The 23046-nt window shown below is 40.0% G+C and overlaps 1 protein-coding gene across 7 annotated transcripts in view; it reads left to right on the top strand.

Moving 5' to 3' along the window:
- The window catches only part of BMPR1B (bone morphogenetic protein receptor type 1B), a 233994-nt gene that overhangs the window by 200309 nt on the left and 10639 nt on the right, over positions 1 to 23046 (top strand). For all 7 annotated transcript variants that reach the window (XM_072334635.1, XM_072334639.1, XM_072334641.1 and 4 more), the window contains 5 exons: positions 4866 to 5021; positions 13433 to 13535; positions 14480 to 14582; positions 20156 to 20252; positions 21038 to 21176. In XM_072334635.1, coding sequence (XP_072190736.1) covers positions 4879 to 5021; positions 13433 to 13535; positions 14480 to 14582; positions 20156 to 20252; positions 21038 to 21176 — 585 coding nt within the window. In that variant the 5' untranslated portion in view covers positions 4866 to 4878. The remainder of the gene's footprint in view (positions 1 to 4865; positions 5022 to 13432; positions 13536 to 14479; positions 14583 to 20155; positions 20253 to 21037; positions 21177 to 23046) is intronic.

The raw sequence follows: 23046 nt of genomic DNA, 5'->3' as shown, positions 1-23046 counted from the left end.
TTTAATTCTTATTCAAATGCCCTTGTGTATTTAATGTGTATAATTTCCAGCATAAAGAAGTAGCTGAAAGGGCTCTTCAGTAACACACAAAGCTTCCTTGGTAGACCTCTGAATCAGCAAACAGCACAGTGTCGGTGGATGCTGTAGCCAGCTGCTATTGGCATGGGAAAATGTGAATGGATGGTACTGTGATTTTATGAGGCTTTGAATACTCTATGTAGAGAGAAGAGTGAACACACTAATTTAATTTTTCATTTCTTTTTCTTATACTAGTTTGTCCCTTAATATCTCTTTTAATAAGAAACAAGTCTGACTTTTTCTTCTGGCAAAGAATATAAAAAATCTGCTTTTTCACTGGGTAGCTAGTACATAAATCACATGGTTGTGGCACAGAAGTCAATCTGTCAAGGTAACTATTACTAATTATTCATCCTTTGGGAACAGTGTGGCTTAAGATTTGGACTCCAGTAACAGTACAGAGCTTTTCACCTCCTGCATTACTGGGTTTGTTGAATCGGAGTAGTGCCCAAAAGTCATTACCATCTGATGGCTGTGGGCCGGTGTGAAATGAGTTATTGGGCCTTATCCAGATTCTAGTGGAGGAATTCCTGTCCAAATCACATAACTATGGCTACAGTTGGCAAGGTCTGGAGTGCTTACTGGCAGCCAAAGCAGAGAGCTCTAGGACTGGCTACTTGTCAGGAGATGCACTCCCTATATGAAACTTATGCTCTGACAGGGGTAAATGCAAAGAAGATAAAAGAGGTAGTTTCATGTTGTGTGTGAGGTATCACAATCTTACAGACAGCATTTAAAAAGTAAAATATATCTCATTCTGATAGTTATTTCACTGGGGTTGTAGAATTGGGGTATGCTACCACTTTTCTATCTTTAGAAAGAAGGTAGCAAGACCAACTGAAAAACAGAAATAGTTTGACACATTGGGAGAAGTCAATGTCTAAAAGTGAAGTGTTAGTGTTCATAGATTACCATGAAGTCTAGGAGTGATGGAAATCAAAATAGAAGAACATTTCTAAGAAGGTTTATTTGTTGGCGTGAAGGTTTAGACTAGATACTTGAGTCATTCCCATAGTCACCCAGACTTTATAGAAAAAAAGTAGGCATGCCTGTGCACACAACCTTTATTTCATTCTTAAGAATGAATCGCAACACAGTTGAGTAGTTGTTGTAGTCATACCGATGAAAATGTCTCACAGACAGCCTTCCCAATAGACTAAGAACCCTGGTGGACAACTGCCTGTTCATGTGGTGGAAAGCACTTTGTACTTCCTGGTGAAATTCAGAGGGCAAGCTGGAAAGATCAGCTGAATTTGATGAAGATGTACAGGTCTGCTGGTGACCTATCGCTTGCATTCATGGTGCTTCCATATAGCTCCTGGGGAGCACTTTCAAAGCCCAAAGCGTTTCTAATTTTTAGACAGAGCCAGGTCTGCATTATCAGCATGTGCTTGTTACAGCATAGCAGCAAAGGCAAGAGTAATGGACTTAGCCATCTAAACTGTATGTTTGACACCTGAAACAAGGAACTTGTTGCTAGACCTGGAAAGCTCATGTCATGATGGGGTTCATCCTACACACTTTATATTTTAAGAGTGGGAATTCTGAAAATCTTTCTGCTCTGGAGTTGGACAAATATAGAATCCAAAAGACCAAACAGAAACTTAAAACTCAACTCTGACCAGGAGATTTCTTAAGTGTAGGGTGAGACCCTGCTTTTTTTTTTTTTTTTTTTTTTTTTTTTTAATTATTATTATTTTTTTTTTTTTTTTTTTTTGAAAGGCTTGGGAGGAATAAAGGAACAAGCAAGTAAAATGAGAAGGATTTTCTTTATAAGAATAAAAAAGTCTCCTAGAATCTCCTATTCTTGTATTTGATTGTATGTATTGGGCTCTGAACTGCAGTGATTTTCCACTTGTTTTGATCCTGGGCATGAGTTGAAAGCAAAATCTTAGATTATCCTCTATTTCACACTCTTAGAAAATGTAGCTTTGAATGCCAGCCTGCCTTGTCCTGTGTTTTCTAAAAGCACACAACAACTCTCAGCAACCCAACTGTTGGTTTAGTGTTACTTTAGATTTCAGATTTTAGTTCAGCAGCTCTTGTCTTTTATTTTTTTCTCCCCCTGTACTCAGCTCTGGTGAGGCTGCACCTCGAGTACTGTGTCCAGTTTTGGGCCTGTCACTGCAAGAAAGACACTGAGGCCCTGGAACATGTTCAAAGAAGGGCAGCAAAGCCGGTGAGGGGTCTGGAGCACAGGTATTATGAGGAGTGGCTGAAGGAGCTGGGATTTGTTTAGTCTGGAGAAGAGGAGGCTCATGGGAGACCTTATTGCTCTCTATAACTACCTGAAGGGAGTTTGTTGCAAGCGTGGGGTCAGTCTCTTCTCTCGTATAACTGGTGATAGGACTAGAGGGAATGGCTTCAAGCTGTGCCAAGGGAGGTTCAGGCTGAATGTTAGGAAACACTACTTCTCTGAAAGAGTGGTCAGACAGTGGAATGGGCTGCCCAGGGAGGTGGTGGAGTCACTGACTCGAGGAGTTCATGGAACGTTTGGACGTTGTGTTCAGGGACTTGGTTTAGTGAGAACTATTGGTGTTTAGTGGATGGTTGGACTGGATGATCATGTAGATCTTTTCCAACCTGGGTGATTCTGTGATTTAAAAAAAAATAAAATAAAATACAGACTGGTCTAGGAATGTAAGCTGTTTACAGCAAGTTCTGCAGAAGCTCTTCTTGAGCTTATCCTTAATGAATGATGGACACAGACTGCACTGTGGTAGTCTCTTTTTTTTTTTTTTTTAAGTGGTAGATGTGAGATGCTTTCAGTTTTTCACTCTTTGCTGAGGAAAGATTTCTAATGGAATTGTAGATACTTGTAGGAAAAAAACATAGAGCACAGGATTTCACTCAGTTGCCTCATGAGTTAGAAGGTCACTTTGTGGCCTCATGATCTTGAAGTTTGAACATTCTTGACAGGAATATTAATAATATAATATTCCTAATTCTCTGTAAGAATACAGGCAATCTGCTGACTGAAATAACTTATTTAACAATCTCTAAGCCTGTGACCCAGGGAACAAATCTCTGTTGATGTTAATTTGTTGTACACAAACTACATATAAAAATATCATAGTTATGTGAAACAGAATGTGTTTTTGCATCTTTTTCCTCAGACACTTTCTGTATCTTAATTGATAGCAATGAGCAAACGATAAGTGAACCAAACCATTACATTCTAATTTTTCCAAAGTTATTAAAACTATTAGTCTTCAACACCCACTTGTGTCATGGAGGTAATTAATATATTGATGCTAGGCACAAGGATTGCAAGCCCACAGTTTGTATATGCTTTGTAATGAGTTTTCTGGTTTGGCTTTCAGAAAGGTGAGCTAGTCAAAACCTCCATCTGTTTTCAGTGGGATTTGTAGGTACTGAACAAATTTCATGATCAAGCTCTTTTTCATAGACGGTATAATTTGATATGGTGAGTGGTTGTAATTTGTGTGTCGTTATAATATGCAAAGAGTGAAAGAGCTGTAATCTTTAAATAAATATATTGTTTAAATAACAGCATTCTCACACATAAAGCCTCGCTTTCCTTAGTGTGAATGATGTTCAACTTTTTTCCCCAATTTGCTAGGGGCTGCCCACTTGAAGATGCCAGCTGTTGCCTGTGCCTGTATGAGTTCAGGCAATTCCTACCATGCTCTTAGCCTGCTCTTGCTCCAGCCTTACCTCAGGATATTTCATCCTGTTCTCAGTCCTTGCTTGACATCCCAGCCCCAAAGCAGCTACTTGTTCCTATCCCCTCTGCCTGTTTGCTCAACCCTTCTTTCCCTAGGGAGTTGAGGACGATGGAGTTTTCTTTCAGCTCTGCAGTATGTCAGTCCTGGTGCTGGAAATTTGGGAAGGATTTCAATTAGAGCCAAAGAAGCAGTTCCGGAGCCAACCAAAACAATAATAATAATAATGCCAATTGTTTCTAAAGATTCAACAGTAGATCAAGAATTTCAAGCTTGATCTTCTAATACTCTGTTGGAGACAGCTGTTCATAAATGATCCTTTAGTTAAGATTCTTTACAGGGAAGCACCAGGAAAGTGAGAAACTGCCTAGTGAAGCTTTTCATGCTGATCTCATTTTTGTCTTTGAAAATGAAAATATTCACTGAAAGCTGATATTTATGAGAAGATTGGGGTAGAGAGAAGAAGAAGTTGCTTAAGGAACTCCTAGCCCATCATCAACATCTCCAGCTGTACCACAGCAGCCACATGGAGATTTTTTAGAAGTAATCACCTCCATGTATTTCTGTTCATTTTAGGGCACGTTCTTGCATTTTACTTTGTATTATTTTCTATGGAAAAACAAGGAAAATTTTTATAAGTACCATTTGGTGACAGAAAGTTCTGTTAAACTTGAGAGAGCATCACTTTGTTAGATCTTTTCCAAATTATACACATGTTCTACTGTCTTCAGAGCTGTAAATCCCACTCTGTGTTACAGAGTTCAGTGGTTATGTGCCAAGTATGTGCCAAGGTGTAATCAAGGATCTGACCTATATAATGCAATGGAAGAAAAGATGTACTATGTAGCATGTAAAGCCCAGCATAACTGATTTGCAGCACTGACAGCAGCTGAACTTGAACATCAAGACATTTAATCTAAGGCCTCTGGAGCTCAGTGAGCCTCAAATACAACAATGAATCGTGACTTCTAAAGAAAAGTCTTCTGTAGCAAATAAGTGTTCAAATAACTCAAATTTTGATGGGAAGGAATACTTAAGCCTTCATTCATGTCTTGCAATCCCGCCTAAATATTTTTTTCCTCTTCTTTGATTTCTTGCTAGTTTTCTGGACAAGATGCCCTTGCTAAGCTCCAGCAAGTTGAGCATGGAGAGCAGAAAAGAAGATGTCGAGGGCACAGCACCTGCCCCTCCACAGAAGAAGCTGTCATGTCAGTGCCACCATCATTGTCCTGAGGACTCAGTCAACAGCACCTGCAGGTTCGTGGAGGTGGTAAAACATGAGAAACCCTGTTTGTTACAGTTCTGCAGTCTCAAGTTGAGTGTTAGTTCTTGTTTGAGCTGTAATCAGTAAAGGGGTTGTTTAGGGGCTGTTTTTTACTTAAATGTCAGCTAAACATCTTTGTTTTCTCTTTTTATAGTATTTACATCTTTCAAGTTTTAGAAAAGTACTTATATTAATTCTTTGCATATATAATCTATTCTGAATGTAGTAGTTTGTTTTTAAAATGTGCATGCGATTGATGAGAGGAGAATTAGCAGAGATGTATTGAAATGTCTATAAATGCTCATACATTTATAATCACTCTTTGTAAAGTGCCGTTTATCATAAGAAACCTACTCTGTGTTTTTACAGAAGTGTTTTGTAGGTTGATAAGACATCTTTCATTGTAGAAGTTTTTTCTCTTCTTGAGCTGAAATGTTAAATACTTTTTATTTATTTATTTATTTATTTATGCTAACTGTACTCTTACAGTTGGCTTTGTGCAGGACTTGGTTAGAGTACTGTAAACTTCTTATTTGGGTTGGATTCTGCTTTCCCCTAGAGGTCCTAACTCCCTAAGATGGACATGTCCTGCTGTGTCTTTGGAGGCCAGCATTGGCTCTGCCTGACGCAGCAGAGTGGACCAGTGGTACTTGCAGTGGAAGCACACTGTTCTTCCCCCACTCTGACTCTTTCCACAGGGTGCTCCTGCAGCAAGTACACGAACTGTTGCTACTGAATTAAGGTGCTGATCTAACAACCCTCTTGGCTTGAGATGAATACACAGACAATTTGCAGCCATGTAGGGGTAAACTCGTCATCTGCTTCACATGAATATCAACTTTTTATTCTGCTTACTTAAAAACAAGTAAAATACTGAAGATACTACCTGCTCTAGTCTAGTGGAGTTGTGCATCTGCAGGAAATATTAAAGCCCAGCTGGATGAGACAGTGTGTGTGCAGTTATTTTTGAGGTGAGATCGTCTAATGTTGTGTCAGTACTGGCTAGCTCTTCCAGGCAGCACGTTAAGAAGGTAGACAAGGAAAAACCCAGTGTTGTTGAAGACAGATTGCTATTTCTTAGGATTTTATGAGTGTTGTTCTATAGCTTGATTTGGTTCAGCTTGGCCTGCAGTTTCATGCTGAGCTTGTATCAGTTTTTGATGACAGCCATAAATGCTACTTCCCCTTTCAATGTTCTTTCTTCAAGCCCATATATAGCTAGAAGTCAGACCTAACTGCTCTCGAATGACAGTACATTTTTAAAAAAAAGCTATAAAAATTCCCTCTGAAATCAGTTTGCAGATGCTCTGCAGCATGAATCAGCTTCCCTGTTCCTGCCCAGCAAGAGCCATTGCTTTCATACGTGCTAACTTGTATTCATCATCAGGAGAGATGCAGAAGACTAGAATCCATTAATTATGAAGCACAGAAGACCCATGTTAAGGAGCTGACTCAATGAACCATTTATACTCCAGCTTTGGGTACACTTTTGTTGCATGTTTTATCCAGAGCTACTCTTCTTTCCCATCCTGTGCTGCCACCTGAGCACTATCCAACTTGCCCAATGAACAACAATGTAATTGCTGAAGAGTTTAGAGAAATTTAAATTAAAAATTTAGATTATTTGAAATTAAATACCCTACCTTCATGGTTTACCAGCAGTAATACTTTTCAGGATAGTGATCATGGCCGTAGCTCCTCTTACCTTGATATGAGAGCTGCAGTGAGGTCAAAGGACAACAAAGCATACAACATGCCTTGTCTTCCCTGCACCTGCTTAACTTTGTCAATCTTTTACTTCTTAAATTCCTTATACTTACCTGGAATTAAGGATGAAAAGTGAAAAGGGACCTTACAGTGACAAGGGAGTTCTATGCCTGTCATTCCAGTATCTAGCTGTCAAAAGGTTTGACCAAGCACAGTCAGGTGAGAGGGATTATGAGTTTCCCTGTGCCTTGAGAACATTCTACTAGTCAGCCTGTAACTTTCACGCTTCGTGCTAGCCTGAATGACTATTGGCACAGTTTGAAAGCAGTCAGGAATTCTCATTTAACTTAACTGTAAAGGAAATTACACTGTGTTGAAATTCAAATATTATTGATTGTGCCGTGTTTGTCTGAATAACAAATGAACTGTTCCAGATTAAAAGTTATTGCATTAATTAGCTTTTTCCCTCAGATATAGTCACTAAAAGCTTTCTGCAATTGTTAAGAATTGAGTCCTGTTGGCAGCTCTCTCAGTCTGTTAAGATTTGAGTTGTACTGGAGTCTGCAGGGCTCTGAGATACATTGACTCAGAACATCATGCACTGTTCCCACTGAGGCTTCCACAAGAGCAGAGGAGCTTTAAGTGTGCCCAGGAGCAAGGAGGGCTCCCAAAGTTCAATGGAAAAGCAGCTCCAGCTGTGGCTACATTAGAAGCCTTGGAATAAAAGAGGCAGTCCCACCACTGTCACTAATAGAAATCTCTTATAAATAGCAATCTGCCATCCCTGCTGAAGTTTTTGGTCTGCTACCACAAATATTTATCTATCAGGACACACATACTGAGCAGACAGCTAATAGCCTGAATGTTTATATAAAAATGAGGACATCTGGTGGCCATTTAAAGTTCTCCCTGTAATTGTATTTATTATTTTTTTTAATTTGAAATCAGTATTCTTAGACCACTTCTATGTCAAATCTTTTTCCAGCCTTCTGTTTCTATACAGAATTACCCTTTCTCTGTATTTTTTCAGCTTAAGCGCAATAATCCTTTAGGAAACTATCAATGATACCACTCAATAGAGAGACATTTCATCAGGAAAGTGTTAGTGGTGGGGGGTGGTAAAAGGAGCTAGCTGTTGCCTTACCCACAAACACCCTGTCCCCCTCAGTGTACCTAAACACACCTGGCAGATCTAGGTCTATTGATAGTTGTGGCAAGGAGCCAACTAGTTCCAGGCTGGAGCAGCAGGAGAGGGAACTAGAGGTAGGCATTCTCTTACCATAGCTTAGAAAGGATGTAGTGCTCAAGTCTGAGCTCCTGGGAAAAATGTGTGGTTGATTGGTGTGAGTGTACCACTCAGGGTAATTAAAACTCATTAGTGCACTTAGGGACTTTATGTTTAAGGTCTTTGTAAAAGGTTCATGGTTCTTTGCTTGTAAAGGGTGTGCTAACCTGTGGTGTGTTGGAACTTCATTCTTTTGAACATCTGTGCAGTTCATAAAAGACTCTCAATAAAGAAGCTCAGAGCTGCTTTGAAACAGCCAGGACCTCGTTTTATAGTTTCATTTCAAGTTTTGTATGTGCAAAATGAGCACATGGGCAGTTGTGTCTAGTCAAAATTAGCTGCATATTTATAAAAGTATTGTTGGATTTAATTGGCTGTAAGTGTAGAGGGATTGCAGTAAAGGTAGAGGCTGATTAGGTTCCTAGTTGTGTTCTCTTTACATTCATAAATAAACATTGAGAGTTTTAGGGATCAGTTTGATAGAATTTAATTTCTTATGGTTTCTGCCCAACTGTGTCTTGAGGTAGCTGTGGTTATCTAATGCAATAAAATGAAGTTGCTTTCTCAGCCTTACCGGAGGTGATAATTCACTTGACTAATTTTATTTTCATTTTCATGTTCTTCAGATAATGGGATTGAATTTTTTTTGGAATTTGGTATGTAGGGACTTTAACAGGGGGCCATAGCACTGAGTTCAAGCACCCTTTCTTTTAGTCAGCTTTAATTTTTAGTGTAAAATTAAACACTTCCTAATGAAGGAGCTATGATGAGATGTTGTGTGTTAACTTATTTTTATTTTTTAATTTAAGCTTTTATACAAGGCTGCATGGATGGCAAATAGGCTTTTTTGGTGGGTAAAATCAAAAGTGAACTAATCCTTGCAAGTTCCACTCTTTTCTTCTTTTCTCCTTCAGCCGTATGTCCCATACATAGCTCAGCAGGTGACTTGTCCCTGAGTGCTCAAACCAAAGTCCAGAACCCTATTCCTCCCTTTTTAACCATGCTGCAGAAACTGCTTGTTCTTAGTTTCACTTAAAGGCTTTTTGTATTGGAAACAGAAACCTGTTGTATTACTTTCAGATAGCTTTTTTTTAAGCATGTGGGAATACTTTGGTGTTATTGTGTTAGAGTACCTGAGATTTCCCTTGCATATTGAATTTACTTAAACCAAGAAAATGTTCCCAAATAGCAAATACCCTTGTTGAAGCTGCCCTACCATTAAAAAGGAAAGTACATCACAGAAATTCAACTGTACTGTAATCTTAACGCCAGGTAAAAGAAATTATTCAGCCAGTGTTTAAATTTCTTTTATACAAAAGAATGAAAAGGAAAAAATAAAGGGAAAGGGAATAGAGAAAAGTATATAGCTTTATGCTGACAGTTTACTTCTTCATAGTTCTCACATTTACTGAAATGGCTTTTGCACATAAGCGAAAGGTAGAGAGACCTGGTGAATGGGCAGAGAGGTACCCATGCTTCCTGCTACTGTCATACCTAAGGTTGCACTACTAGGTCTGTATGCCTGTCAAATCTCATATACTTAGCATGTATCCTGGATAGTCTGGCTTTGTGTCTTGAACTCTGCATTGTGACCCACGTATAATATTGATGGATAGACCTATATGGGAAATAGGGTATATGAGAAGATATTCTGCTAAGATATATTGGGTATCTTCCCCTCCATGCTCTGTGTGTAGTGTAGTAGAGTTGTCAATGAACACTTACATTCTACGTCGTTGTATTGGTTTCAGTGTAATGCCAAAGGGTATGATTCAGAGCGGAACATGGTTGGACCAGCATCACCATCTCAAAGATTTGTGGAGCCAGAAACTTTGTCCTATTGTGGGCTGTCTTCTTATGCTTTGTCATAGCTGTATGTCTCTGCCTGCCTTTGGAGTACCTGTGCAAATGTGAAAGTGCATCTGGCTCAACAACTGTGCAGTGCTCTCCTTCCCACACGGTTTCACATTACTTTCCTGATGCGCAGCCACTAACTATATTATTTCTTCTGGAAAATTAGCTTGTACTGAGTAAATTTACAGGGGGTTCTGTGTTTTATGAATGATATCTAAAGACGCTGTTTTGCTGAATTTGGCCTTCATCATCTTCCTTAAGTGAATGATATGACAAAGTAGATGAAACAGATGCAGATCGAGAGTCAGCCAGCCAATTTAGGAATTAGGTCATTTCAGCCAATCTTTATAGAAATATATGGACTTCCCAATTTCTGGAGATCATATATTCTTACAGTTTTTAATCATTTTTTAAAAACAACACATAAGTTGCCATGTTCCCTAGGATGAAAATGGAAAGACAGTGTAGTTCTTTCTGATATCAAAACCAGGAGTATAATGGGGAGGACGGGAAAGAATTGTAACACCCATATGGACTCAATTGCAAACAGAATTAAATGTAAGGACTCTTTTCACCAAGTTATTTAACCCATCTGCTTGTCATAGGCACCATGAAAGAATGATGTTGCTTTTCCAAGTTATATATTGCCATGCCTGGCTGTATCACTCATATAGAAAGCAGGACAGGAAATCTTCAGCAGTCAAGTTTTGGTAGCTGAGGTATTGCATCTTCTGTGAGAAATGGCTGTCGGCCAGTGGGGACATCTGTGTGAGCAGCTGCAGAACTGTTGGCCTCTGTTCCTCTCTTCTGACATTTAGTAAAGCTCTTGGTTAAGATCACCTCTTTCACTCAGGTAATCTGTAATTGTAGCAGCACCTTCTACATCAGCGCCTGCCAGTGTTTCTGCTACAAACTCCCTCTGTTTCCCTGGCGTTTGTCTTGGCTGTGAAAGTTCACTCTTGGCAAATGTGTGACGTACCAAATCTGTGCTTATTAGCAATCACATCCAACTTGTGTTCAATTGCTCTCCTGCATCATACCTTAATAAGCTGATGCTTTAGTGAAGGAGGCTAGTGGATGTGTATGGGGTTGTACATGAATTCCTTCTTTACACAACAGTCTCAGATTCTCAGAGTCAAATTAGGCAGAATTCTAATTGCACATATTTAAAAACAAATTGGTTGGAAGTGGAGAATGTGTTTTTAATATTGCTTTGTATATGTCAGCAGTGTGCATGTGTTTCTATTTGTGCAGTCACCAAACTAAACATCAAATTAGAGATGACACACAGCTGAATTGTTTCTAACTTGTTAGAATAAGGATAGTTTGAGGCAGGTAAGTCAATAAATCAGCAGGGGTATGCTATGCCCTTTCCTTGCAATGCACAGTTCATCTGACAGCCTGTGAACCAGGAGAAGGGCTCAGGGCACGAGGGTGGGTGTGAAAGACTTCATTCTTCTCATAAGAGTCACCTCTACCATTTTTCCAAATCTACAATAAAGCAAAGAATTCTTATATTGTATGAACACTTTTTATTTGTTCTTAGAGTTAAAATCAACTGGAACCAATATTTATTCTGCTCAGCATTGCTATTTTTAGTTTTGTCATGCTTTTCCCTCATTACTCCGCTGTCCCCTGTAAAGAACAGGATTTACCCTTAGTGTTGGAGCTTTATAACTTTTACATTGTGCTCTATCTAGTGTAATACTGTTTGCCTTTTAAATCAGGAGTAAAGTTTTCAGCAGGACTGAAGTGCTTGAGGATCCCAAATTCAATTTTCTAAAATGAGCAAAGGATCGGAGTCCCATGGCAAGTCAGAAGAAATGGAATAGAATTGCTGACTTTTCCTGCTTCTTTTTCCTCTTCTGCAAACAATTTGGCTTTTCCTTCTGCTGCTGTCCTTTGGTGAACAGAGAGTTTTGGTTCTTGCTGTGGATTGCTAGCTGAGGAGTTCTTTTTTTGTGTTTTGTTGGATTGCAATTTATTGTTTTGTTGCTCTGTCCCCTGGGTTACACTTACTCATTACTTTGAATCAAAGGCACCATGCAAACAAATAAAATCTAATCTAATATAATATTCGACTCTAATGGATTCCTTACAGTCTCTCTTCTTGGCAATCCTATCGTTCCTATCTTAAGCTTCGGCAATGAAATCAAGGTGGTTGTTGCCCAGAAGGGCAGCTGTCTCCTTTGCCTTGCTCATATGCACAATGTCAGAGAGAAGTAAAAGCCCTGGCTCTCTTTTCACTAAGAAAGCAATTTGTAACATACAATTGGTTACTTTTCAAATCCAGAAGTCAATAACCAGTGATAGATTATTATTTGAAGTAATAAGCTTACAGTGGCTAGACCCTGCACCACTAATATAAAAATATGCCACCGCGAATGTTTGACATGATTCTTTCCAGCCAGCATGTCTGTCTGTCCTGTAGCTAATACTTACAAATGGTGTTTATCTATTCCATGTGTAACAGCACCCTTTGAATCCTACATCTTATTTTCTTTGCTCTTGCTGTTCTGTTAGACTTCCTTTCCTTCCATTGGGAGCAAATCATTTGAAATTTTGCGGTGCTTAAATTTTCTAATCCTTTTTTCTTTTTATTTCCTTTTTTTAACTGAGTTTATTCTCCTCAGAAAAATACTTGCTGAACCTAATAACCAATGTTATTTTCCTGTGAAAATTAAGGAATATTTTACGTGACATAAATGTCTTGGATTAAAGAATTCTTTCTTTATTTTTGGATCCTTTTCCTGCAAATCAGTCAACTCGTGTTCCTCGTTTATGTTACATGTCCCCCATCAGTAATTAGAAATTAATGCATAGCAATTTCTCAGTGAAATGAAGCCCCCCTTTTATGTCCTCTTCCCCTTCCCACATCATGCAGGCATTTGACCTTCATCAAGGAAGGACATTTATCACCACCATCTAGCCATCTGTTAGTATACTTATCTTCCATGGGACACAGTTGTGTAAATGGGAGTGTTTTGGATAACTTCAGGATTGTAACCTAAGTAAACAGCTATGAAGGGTGTTGACGATAACTCAAGGACTCACACACCACTGTTGCAGTTTGTAATACTTCTAAAACAGGAATCACAAATCACTCTTAATAGTATTTCACAACGAGTATCTCAAAAATGTTTCTCTCTTCAGATCCCCACCATAGTGCATGTAGCCATGCCTTGTTCCCATGCACAGAGCAGACCTGCTGGCATTGCTGTTTGCATTTATGTAGATTTCCAAAGCCTTCACACTTTAATGGCTGCAGATGTTTACAGAGAATTAAGATGTTAGTGGGCTTTGTAGCTGTGAAACTTTGGATAGGTAAGGATGTCATGCTGTCAGCTGTTTTGTGCTGTTACAGCAGATGACATGGGGACCTGCCTTTTTCCACACGTGCAATAGTTCTTCAGCCCTTTATGTTTTGTCATACTGGAAGGAAATATGTTGCTTTGGTAATAGCAGATTTTCCTTCCAATGAACAATGCTGAAGACTGTATTTAGCAGCATGTTTTCCACTTCAGAACCTTGTACTGATTCATTCTTTTCAATCCTCAGCACTGATGGCTACTGCTTCACCATAATAGAAGAAGATGATTCTGGCGGACATTTGGTCACCAAAGGATGCCTAGGATTAGAGGGCTCGGACTTCCAGTGTCGCGTAAGAATGTGTAGCCTGAGTATTACTTGGATTTTGATGGCTTTCAATTGAAGTGCAGTCAGCGGATATTAAAATGGCTATGTGCTCAATTTCTGTTCATTTGGCAGAAAGTTGCTGAGGGGATTGCATTTATAGCCCAGAACGTTTGTGACGGTGATGTTATAGCTGTTCCTTTCAATAACTTAAGGTTTTGTTTTTATCAGTGTTGTGTCTAGCAGCATCCCTGCTCGGAAAAAGTTCAAATTTAGAAAAATACAATTTAATTCTTTAAGTCCCAGAGTAAATTTAGCCACAGTGCTGTTTTATGGACCTCAACAACCTTTTTCTTACATGCAGTTCCAGTGTGCTTATTTATTTCCATTGCTGGAAGTCTGATGATCACCTCTCTGAGAAAGTCTTGCAGCAGGAATTGTAGGAGTCTGGGCAGTAGAAGATGACTCTGAAGTATTTGACTTCTACAGTTGTCCTTAAATTATTTTACTTGAGTACAGGGACAATCTAGCCAGGACTGCTTCAGAATCAATGGAAGGTGTTTTGCTCAGCTTTCCATGAGAGAAGCAGCAGCAGTACATGCAGCAATTTAGAAATTCCTGTATTACTCTGGCTAAACTATTTTTTATAATATACTAATTCATTTTATGCTGCAACTCCATCTGATGCACACAGGAGACTTTCAGAGCTTTGTTTTGAGCTCTTAATGATAATAGGTTCCTTCTGCAGCACTAAGGCATCAGTAGAAATGTCTGAGAGGGGACTTAATCTCTTATTTATTTGGATGACTTGTTTTTTGGATACATTCAGCGGCACAAATCCTTATTCCACACATCTTGCAAATCTGTAATATTCTGCAAACCTGCTACCAAACATGTCAGTGTCAGAATGAGTGTGTCTGCTTACAACAACTCTGTTAATTACTTTGCTTTCTCTGAAATTGTGTATTTCAGGACACTCCTATTCCACACCAAAGAAGATCTATTGAATGCTGCACAGGCCAAGATTACTGTAACAAACATCTTCACCCGACTCTGCCACCACTGAAAAATCGAGGTAAGGGGAAATACATCCGGGCCTAAACTGACCTTTTTCTGCTATGCCCTTTGTGTCTCAGAAAGAAACAAAGCCATAACCAAAGCACATGCATCCAGATGTACATGATTAGAGAGATGAGCCCCATTAAATCTGTGTCTGGATTTCTTGAAGTAGGGAGCAGTGTCTTGACCCATGGTTGCAGGTTCCTGCTGTTATTTGTGTTGCTCACATGCAATGAGCACTGGATGCATTATTTGCTCAGTATTGTCACAGACTTGCTTGTTGTTAGTGGTTGTTCCAAAGACTGAAGTTGCATGTGGCAGGGGATGGCTCTCACTGTGTGTGGTTTTAGTCTGATAATAAAATTTATTCCTCTATCTGTTCATAACACGCACACATCTGGGACCAGATCTCTAGAGGTTAATCTAGCATTTCAAACTGACTGAAATCCATAAAACGTTTCTTACTTAAGGACCTGGTAATCCGCTGAAGTGGATTTTCTACTTGAAAAATGTGACTCAAAATAGAATGAAAAGTGAAAACTCATGCAATTACTATTATTTTGTGTGCGTGCTGTTATTAATAACAAATGGAAGTGTTTTAACTTTAAGTAGATTCTGAGGCAAGCCTAGGTCAGGTTTAGGTTTGTTTGTTTTGATTAAACATTACTTTCTAAAAACTGGTAAAACTATTTTGGCTGGATATGGCAGATTCCATTTTAAAGAATGTGTTCCTGGGTGAAATGTAACATTCTTCCTTCATAAACTCTTGGCATCGGCAACAATGGCCGAGATCTGTGGTGGTCAGCATGGAATTTAGTCCGTGAGAGTCTGTTCTAGTTTGCAGGAGAATTTGTAATCATGGCATTCTAAGTTGGCAATCCAAATGGGCAAACAGCAGCTACTTACACATAAATGCATGCCCAAAGAAAGCCTTCTCTCATGAAAGCCGTTCCCTTCACACCTATGAAACTCTGCACAGATGGGCTGCAGAGCCAGGCCTGTGGAGGGTGGTATGTAAATATTTCACTATTTACTAGCAAGCCATTAAGTCAGTGAAACCTCATAAAATTCCAACTTCCAACATGAGAGTTATGTACTATTTTGTTGTATATATATTTTTTTTCATTTTAAGAACTGAGAGAAAAACTCAAAAGGAAGTCAATATTTGTTCACACTTACTTAGTGTATCAATAAATATCATTACTGTTTGGAAGATGATTTCTTCCCTCTGTTGAGTTGATTCTATGTTAAAGCTACTTAAAAGTACTGAATCAATGCCAAACATTAGGCATCTGCCTTATTAAGTTTTTAGATATTTGGCTGTGCTATCTGCTGCTTATACAGAAAACCGTAAAAAAAGATTTTTATGGTGGCAGAAATTGTTTGGATCAACATTGACTTTGCTGTGTTTGTACATGGGGTAAAAAAAGCATTGCTTTGGCACTGTGGCGGCAGACCCATTAAACAGCAGATAGATTATTTGATGAAAGAATAATGTTTTAGGGTTGGAACAAGACTCTAGCCATTTTACATTGCAAGATGTCTATTTTATACTGACAAGCAAAAGCAATGCATCATTCAGTGTATTCCGAGGATTTTTGTTTTAGCTAAGTTTGTGCACTACCAGCGTCCTGACAGTGTATTCCAGGAGCTGCTTCTCTCCATGTGTCTGAGTGGGGCTCAAGCCAACATCTTTATTAAAGCCATAAGCACGTATGTCATTCTTGGTGCCAGACCTGTTTTAATGTGCCATGGCTGTATGCTAGTTTAAAAGCTCAGAGCAAAGCCTGGACTTAGAGGATCCTCAGAGCAGCTGTGTACAGATACTGAGTGACCACTATTGCCGGTGTTCAGTGCTGTGCACTGTGATTATTATGTCTGTTGGAAACTTTTAGATTTGGCTATGATTGAATGAGAGCTGTGAGATTTGTACATTACATTTCTCATAAACTGGAAGTATGAAAAAGGGAAGATTAACCTAAAAAACAAGCTTCTAGGAAGCTTCCTGACCTCCAGGATTCCACGAAAAATATGTATGCTACTTGGCATTTAAAAAGCAAACAGAAATTTGGCTTCTGAACTTACATCCAAGGTCATATCTCATGGGAAACAGAGCCTAGGGAGATTGTCCAGCTGTAGGTCAGAGGTTGTTGAACTGCAAATTAACCCACACACCAAGGTAACATCTCCAGAGAGGCAAGCGGCTTGTGTCCTGGAAGTGTTTTTCCAGACCTGGCATGTGCTGAAAGACAGTTTTACCCTCTCCTTGTGAGAGGAAAGGAGACCCATGCACATGAGGGTGAGAGTTAGCATTGGTCAAAGCAGGTCTTTCTTGAGCAAGGTGGAAGAAAGTAAGAGCCAAGCTTAAGCTCATCTTGGTACAAAACCAGCAAGTTAAAATAGCCAAATGATACCGCAAAATCCTTGTACCAGCTATGTATCTGTCTTATTGAGGAAATGAAAATCGTAACTGGTTCTGAAACAACACCTCTGCTTTAAACAATAAAAGATATTCCTGGAAATCCCTGTGAAAGTGCAGACTGAGACCAGTCAAAAGGAGAAATATATCTTTACTGATTTAAAGCCTGTATAAGCAGAAGTGGTGGTGCCACCGTGTCTGGCTCCCTGCCTGTAGATCTAGTGATGAATGGGCAAGGGAACGATTGGAGGAATGATGGGCTTGATGTGTGCACACAGTCTCCACGCCTCAGATTTCACTGCCATTTTTACTAGGATAATCTTAACATTGTGAACTGGAGGAAACAGGGAGGGAGGAGAGCCTTTGACACCCTGACTTCTCCCTTCAACCTGCTGTGTGGCATTTTCACTGCACTCATCAGCATGGTCCTGCAGATGGCAAAGTGGGGTGAATGGGAGGGGGAGAAAGGAGAAAGCACAGAAGAGCAACTGAGAGGCAGGCTGGTGTTACTGGAAGTCCTGATTTTGTTGCCACTTCTCCCTTTCTGTGCTGGTCATAGCTGACACCCTCACACATCCATGTTTTCTTACATCCTAAAAGTGTTTGTAAACATGTTGCATGTTAGACTTTGCTGTTATGTGTGAGTCAGTGTACGTGAGGAAGCCTCATAGACTTACTATCTGTTTGTTTTGTGCTCCCCTCAGTGGGCTCACAGTCATAGCTCACTGGTGTCTGCTGCTTATTCTCATAACCTCACTGCTTGGCATGTTGCAACTACCAAGGAACATAACAGTAAGAAGCATGGCACCAGTCTTCTTAAAGAGCAGAACATCTCTATCTCGTACCCGCCGATACCCACCACGGAGATAAAGTGAACTCATGGCTGAGCTGTCCTGTCCTTCTCTTTAAAGGTGGTCTCAGCTGCCTAAAATGGTGCAGGGAGAGCAGTTACACTGGTACACTGTGGGGAGCATCCTGATCTGTAGAAGGAGATAGGAGTGGGTCTCCAGCAGCACCAGCCCACCTCAGTTCAGCAGGACAAACAGACATTACAGGTAGAAGAAGAAAGGCAGTTCTTTTGTATGTTTTGTGGTCCACATGCCATCTGGTTTGTGAAGTCCTCAAGCCAATAAGCAAAATTCTGCTCTTCCTATGTGGCCAAATAAGTATGAAGACCTATGGAAGTCATTCTCCTTTTCCATGAGAGCTGGTTGCATGCCAGCTGTGATGTGCACAGGGAGCAGTCACCTACTGCCACACTGCCACATCCCTTCATGTCTTGCATGCTTTTCATGCACTTGCTGAAAAATTCTGTTGAAGTCTCAAGTTTGCATTAGAGCTAAGCAACACTTTTAAGATGCCATCTGGCCTTGGGTATTGGCACATCTCAAGTTCTTGTAGTGCAACACTAGTGCTACGCACGTCTGTGCAGATCCCTATTTATCCTCTCCTCAGCCGATGCACTGCAACATCTTAAACTGTTACAAACCACATACTTCAGAGCGAAGTGGCTGGCAGACACAGGCTGCTTATGAAGCATGAAATAGAGCCTTCAGACCTCGTCAGCAGCCCGCATCATCACAGGAGAGGGCTGGGTTCCCCCCAGTGGGCTCTCGATTTCAACTCCAGGCCAGGTAGAAATCTGCCACTACAGTGGGAATGACGGGCTCTGGTGTTTTCCTGATAGACATCAAGTCAGTGTCCCCTTTCAAAAGCATTGGCTGTGGCTTGAATGTTTACATTGTTAATGTTCAGGGTGCAGGTAATGGCAGGTTAAAACATGACCAGCATGATCAAAAGGTGCACTGGGAGGTAATCTCTGTTTGTAGTGAAAAAGGAAAGGGAAGGAATAGTTTGGGCACAAAAACAGAGGGAGAAATTGGATCTTTAAACTAAAAGAGCCTGACAGTAAGCCAAGAGTCCCTTAGGAATCTCCTTGTCTCATTACCCTTGTAAATCTGAAATGCAGTAGCACTATTCCAGGATGAGTCGATAAGGATAGAGTTCTTGCATTTTATGATGTGCTCGGCATTAGTGTGAGAGATGCAAGGTGGCATGGCTGGGAGAGCTTCAGGAACTATTATCCTCATTTGCAGTACTCTAGATAGCAACTTTAGAAGAGAACAGTTTGTGTGTGTACATGCTGATGTGTAATTTTGAGACTGGGGTGTTTAAAGGAAAAGCAGTGCCAGACATCTTTGGTTTACAGCAGGGAAGCACAGATGAAGGTCAGTTTCACTTGCCCGAGTCAAGAATACAAATTTGGGGATTAACGATGCCCTTTAAAGCACAGTGTTAGTCTTCCATGAGAAGACTGACTGAAACATCTTAGTAGTTTTCATGCGGTGGTGTTTCCTCAAGTTATTTGACATGGCTCATCTTCAAAGTCTTTTACAGAATAACTGCTACAAGGATGGATTCACCCCTCAGTACGGCATTTTCTGGCACACAGGGCTGCTATGAATGAATGAGGAAAGAAATGCCTACTTAAGTGTTTAAACAGGATCAGAGAGCTGGATTATTCTGCAGTCCTGACAATATGCCTACAAAGCCTTTAGCAGTTTGCCTTCTCAGGGGTTGGGTGGTCTACTCTGTTTCCCTAATAGGACAAACACAATTATTTATTTGTTATATTAACTGTTTGATCAGATGCCATTGATTTAAGATACAGATTTAAGATCTTTTCATGTCCTCGCTGATCACATAGGTTAAGACACAAAGCAACAAGTCCTGGTGTGATTTTCCTAATTGATTTCGTTCAGAGTCAAACAGGGACTTGCAAATCCATGCTTTAACAGAGTAAGTACTTTATCAGCACATGGGTTCCCGTGGGTGCTGGTTCTGCCCTGCTGGTGAGGCTCAATGAGGACAAGCACAAAACCCCAGTGAAATCCATAGGCATTGTGTACAGAGCTGTAGTAGAATCACAGAGTCAAAATCACTGAATGATTTAGGACTGGAAGAGGCCTTAAAGACCATCTATCTCCAGCCCCCATGCCATGGGCAGGGACAGCCTAAAGCCCGATCTAGCCTGGCTTTGCACTTCCAGGGATGGGGCATTCACAGCTTCAACAACCTTTTGTTTGGCGTGCATTTTTTCATACTGACTTTGTACCATCTCCCTTTCCAAATTTTCTCACTTTCCTCCTGCTGCTCTGTTTTATCTCCAGACTTTGCTGAAGGAAACATTCACCATAAGGCCCTGCTGATCTCGGTGACTGTCTGTAGTATACTTCTGGTGCTTATCATCATATTCTGCTACTTCAGGTAAATAAGGAGCATTTTATCAGCTTGTTAGCATTCTTCCTAACTTTTTATCTTTTTGCGGACTCAAAATTTTGAAATATTTAAGATGAACCTCATGGGGAAAAAAAAGAAAATGGAAAAAGGAAAATGATGTAATTTTATCATGTGAAAAGAATGTGTACTTTGTTCATGTTAATCACAGACAAACCTCAGTGATGTATTCCATGTATAATCTTTCACCCAGCATCATAAGAAGCCTTTTGGTTTGAAGCACAGATTGCTCTTTAGTGAAGCTGAGAATGCCACAGGACAAAGTTTATGCAGAACAACAACAAAAACTTAAGACTTTTTTAGTGTGTTTTTGTGGTGAGGAACTGATCTTAAAAAAGAGGGAAGTACAGGAATGTAAGAATATGTAGAATATTATCATAATCTACATATGTTCAAATAATTTTTTGTGTTTTTTAAATACTCCCAGGTCCCACAACTGTTCCTCCTTTTACTTTTAAAAGACCTGCTGCAGCTGGTAAAATAAAAGCACATATTTATTTGGGCTGTGTTTTAAGGTTCTGAAAGAAAAGCATCTCCTAGTTTTGCAAGCTCATAGCATGCAGCACAGCCTTTGAGTTTTATACTTAAAGGTTTGATGCTGAAAATGGTTTGTTAGAAATAAAACTGAAAATATTGGTCAAAGAAGCCGAGGAAGCCATTTGTCTATATATGAAGCTGACGTGGAGGATAACATTCTTTACCCTTTGTACCCCTGCTCACTACGTTGGAAGCTAACTTTGGTGTACGAACGGCAGGTATAAGCGGCAAGAAGCCAGGCCCCGCTACAGCATCGGGCTGGAGCAGGACGAGACCTACATTCCCCCTGGAGAGTCCCTGAAGGATCTGATCGAGCAGTCCCAGAGCTCAGGCAGCGGTTCCGGGCTCCCTCTCCTGGTAAGGAAACAGCATTATCTGAATGTCAATTCACAAGAAAAAAATGAGTGAAAGGAGAAACAAAGCAGTGCACAAGAAATGGTGTTGCTTGTCAGTGTTTGAAAGGAGGCACTGTGTCTTTAAGGTTTGTCTTTCATTTATTTTTCTTCTAGAATTGACAAGGATTTAAGCCGACAAACCCCTACGTTAGAATCAGGAGAGGTTTTTTTGTTGGTGGTTTTTGGTTTTTTTTTCTCCTCATGTATACTCAGCCAAAAATCTTAGTTGTTCTGTTTTGTTTTCTATTTAATTCCTCTCTTAACTGAGAATACCATGGAGGAAATAGAGACCAACAGAGACCACAGAAATTTATCAGGATTTACCCCAGTGCAAATGACAGCATTTAGCCTGCAGTCTTATTTTCTCACTTTTTATGTGCAACACACAATAGCTTTTCCAACACTGACACGTAGGCTTTATGTGAAAGAAATTGCAATTCATCGAGTGCGGAACCTTTTTATGTGCAGACTTCACTTTGCATTCAGAAGTCAAGAATGAATTATTTTACCTTGTACTGAGGTAATCTCAAAGGTTAAAGGCATGGGGATGGAGTGAGCTTTACCATTATTTCTGAACTGACTGCAGGATGACTGAACCCCCTCAGCTCACATGCCAAAAAGGCAATGGCTTTACTTTCTGTAGCAAAACAATTCTGTGCAGCAGCCTGTGTTCTCAAGGGCCATTGTTGCTTTTTAGCACTGAAAGAACAGCACGAATTAGATTTCTTTTTCTTTTTTTCAGAGATTATATGTCCCTAGTCTCTTCCAAACTGATTAGTTTGTAGCGGTCCTATTACTGGCGATGTTGCCCAATTTCCAAGTGCTGTCTATTGTTTATTTTTGCTCTCATGTCTTGTTTTCTAAACCTAAAAGAGAAAAATAAATGGGAAACTTTATTTCCTTGAAATGAGGTGACAGGTTGAGTGGCTGGCTAAAAGTGGACTCAGTTTGGACTCGGTTTGGTTGTGGATGTTCCATCCCTGGAGGTGTTCAAAGCCAGGTTGGATGGGGTCATTTTCCTCTGTTGAGGAAAAACTCCGTCATTTACATTTAGGCTTTCTCTGTCATGGAAAGGAATGGATTATTCTTAATATCAAAGACCATTCCTAATGATAGTTTCCAATTTATTTGTCTGTGAGGGACTCTTAATTATCATTTTGTTTTTTGTATGCCTTCCGCATCAAGGTCTTGCTCTGCACTTGTAGCTACTCATTATAGTGACAGAATTTGGGCTTGGTGATTTTGAAGGTCTTTTCCAACCTAGCTGTTTCTATGGCTCTGTAAGAAATACTGCAATTAGAGCAAACACAAGGAACTTGGTCCTTTTCCTCTGAGAGGATGTGTTCCTAGCAGCTCACATGGGTAGCAGGTGGCCTGGTCTATCTCATAGCTGATCACTGTGCAATACTTCATCCAAAGGATGCTCTTGGGACAAGAAAGCTGGAAAAATGCCTGGTTGTGACAGTTTATACCTTTCTCCACCTCAGTGAGCCTTGGCTGGTTGAAGTTGAGATCTCTGGTCTTGCTGCTGTCCCTAGCTCTCTCTTTGCCTATGAAAACATATGCATCTTTCCTTGACTTTCGCTTTAAATCGTCATTTTCTGTGGAAGAGAAGAAAAATGAGAGCTACAGCGAAACTTGCCCATAATAATAAATGTTTGCTGCACTTCCCAGACAGCTACAACTGCTACATGTTTACTGGAAGTACACAGCTTAGTACCTCTGGGCCCGTGCCTGAAACAAACAGATAGGAAGTGCCTGGCAATAATGCTCTAGACTACATTGTGGAATAATTTGTTTTCAGCTGCTTTATTTTTTTATTCAAGGAATGA

The sequence above is a fragment of the Excalfactoria chinensis genome, chromosome 4 (genome assembly GCF_039878825.1).
Source record: "Excalfactoria chinensis isolate bCotChi1 chromosome 4, bCotChi1.hap2, whole genome shotgun sequence".
NCBI lineage: Eukaryota > Metazoa > Chordata > Aves > Galliformes > Phasianidae > Excalfactoria > Excalfactoria chinensis.
The sequence above is the reverse complement of the archived record's forward strand: the minus strand, read 5'-3'. Positions and strand labels throughout refer to the sequence as shown.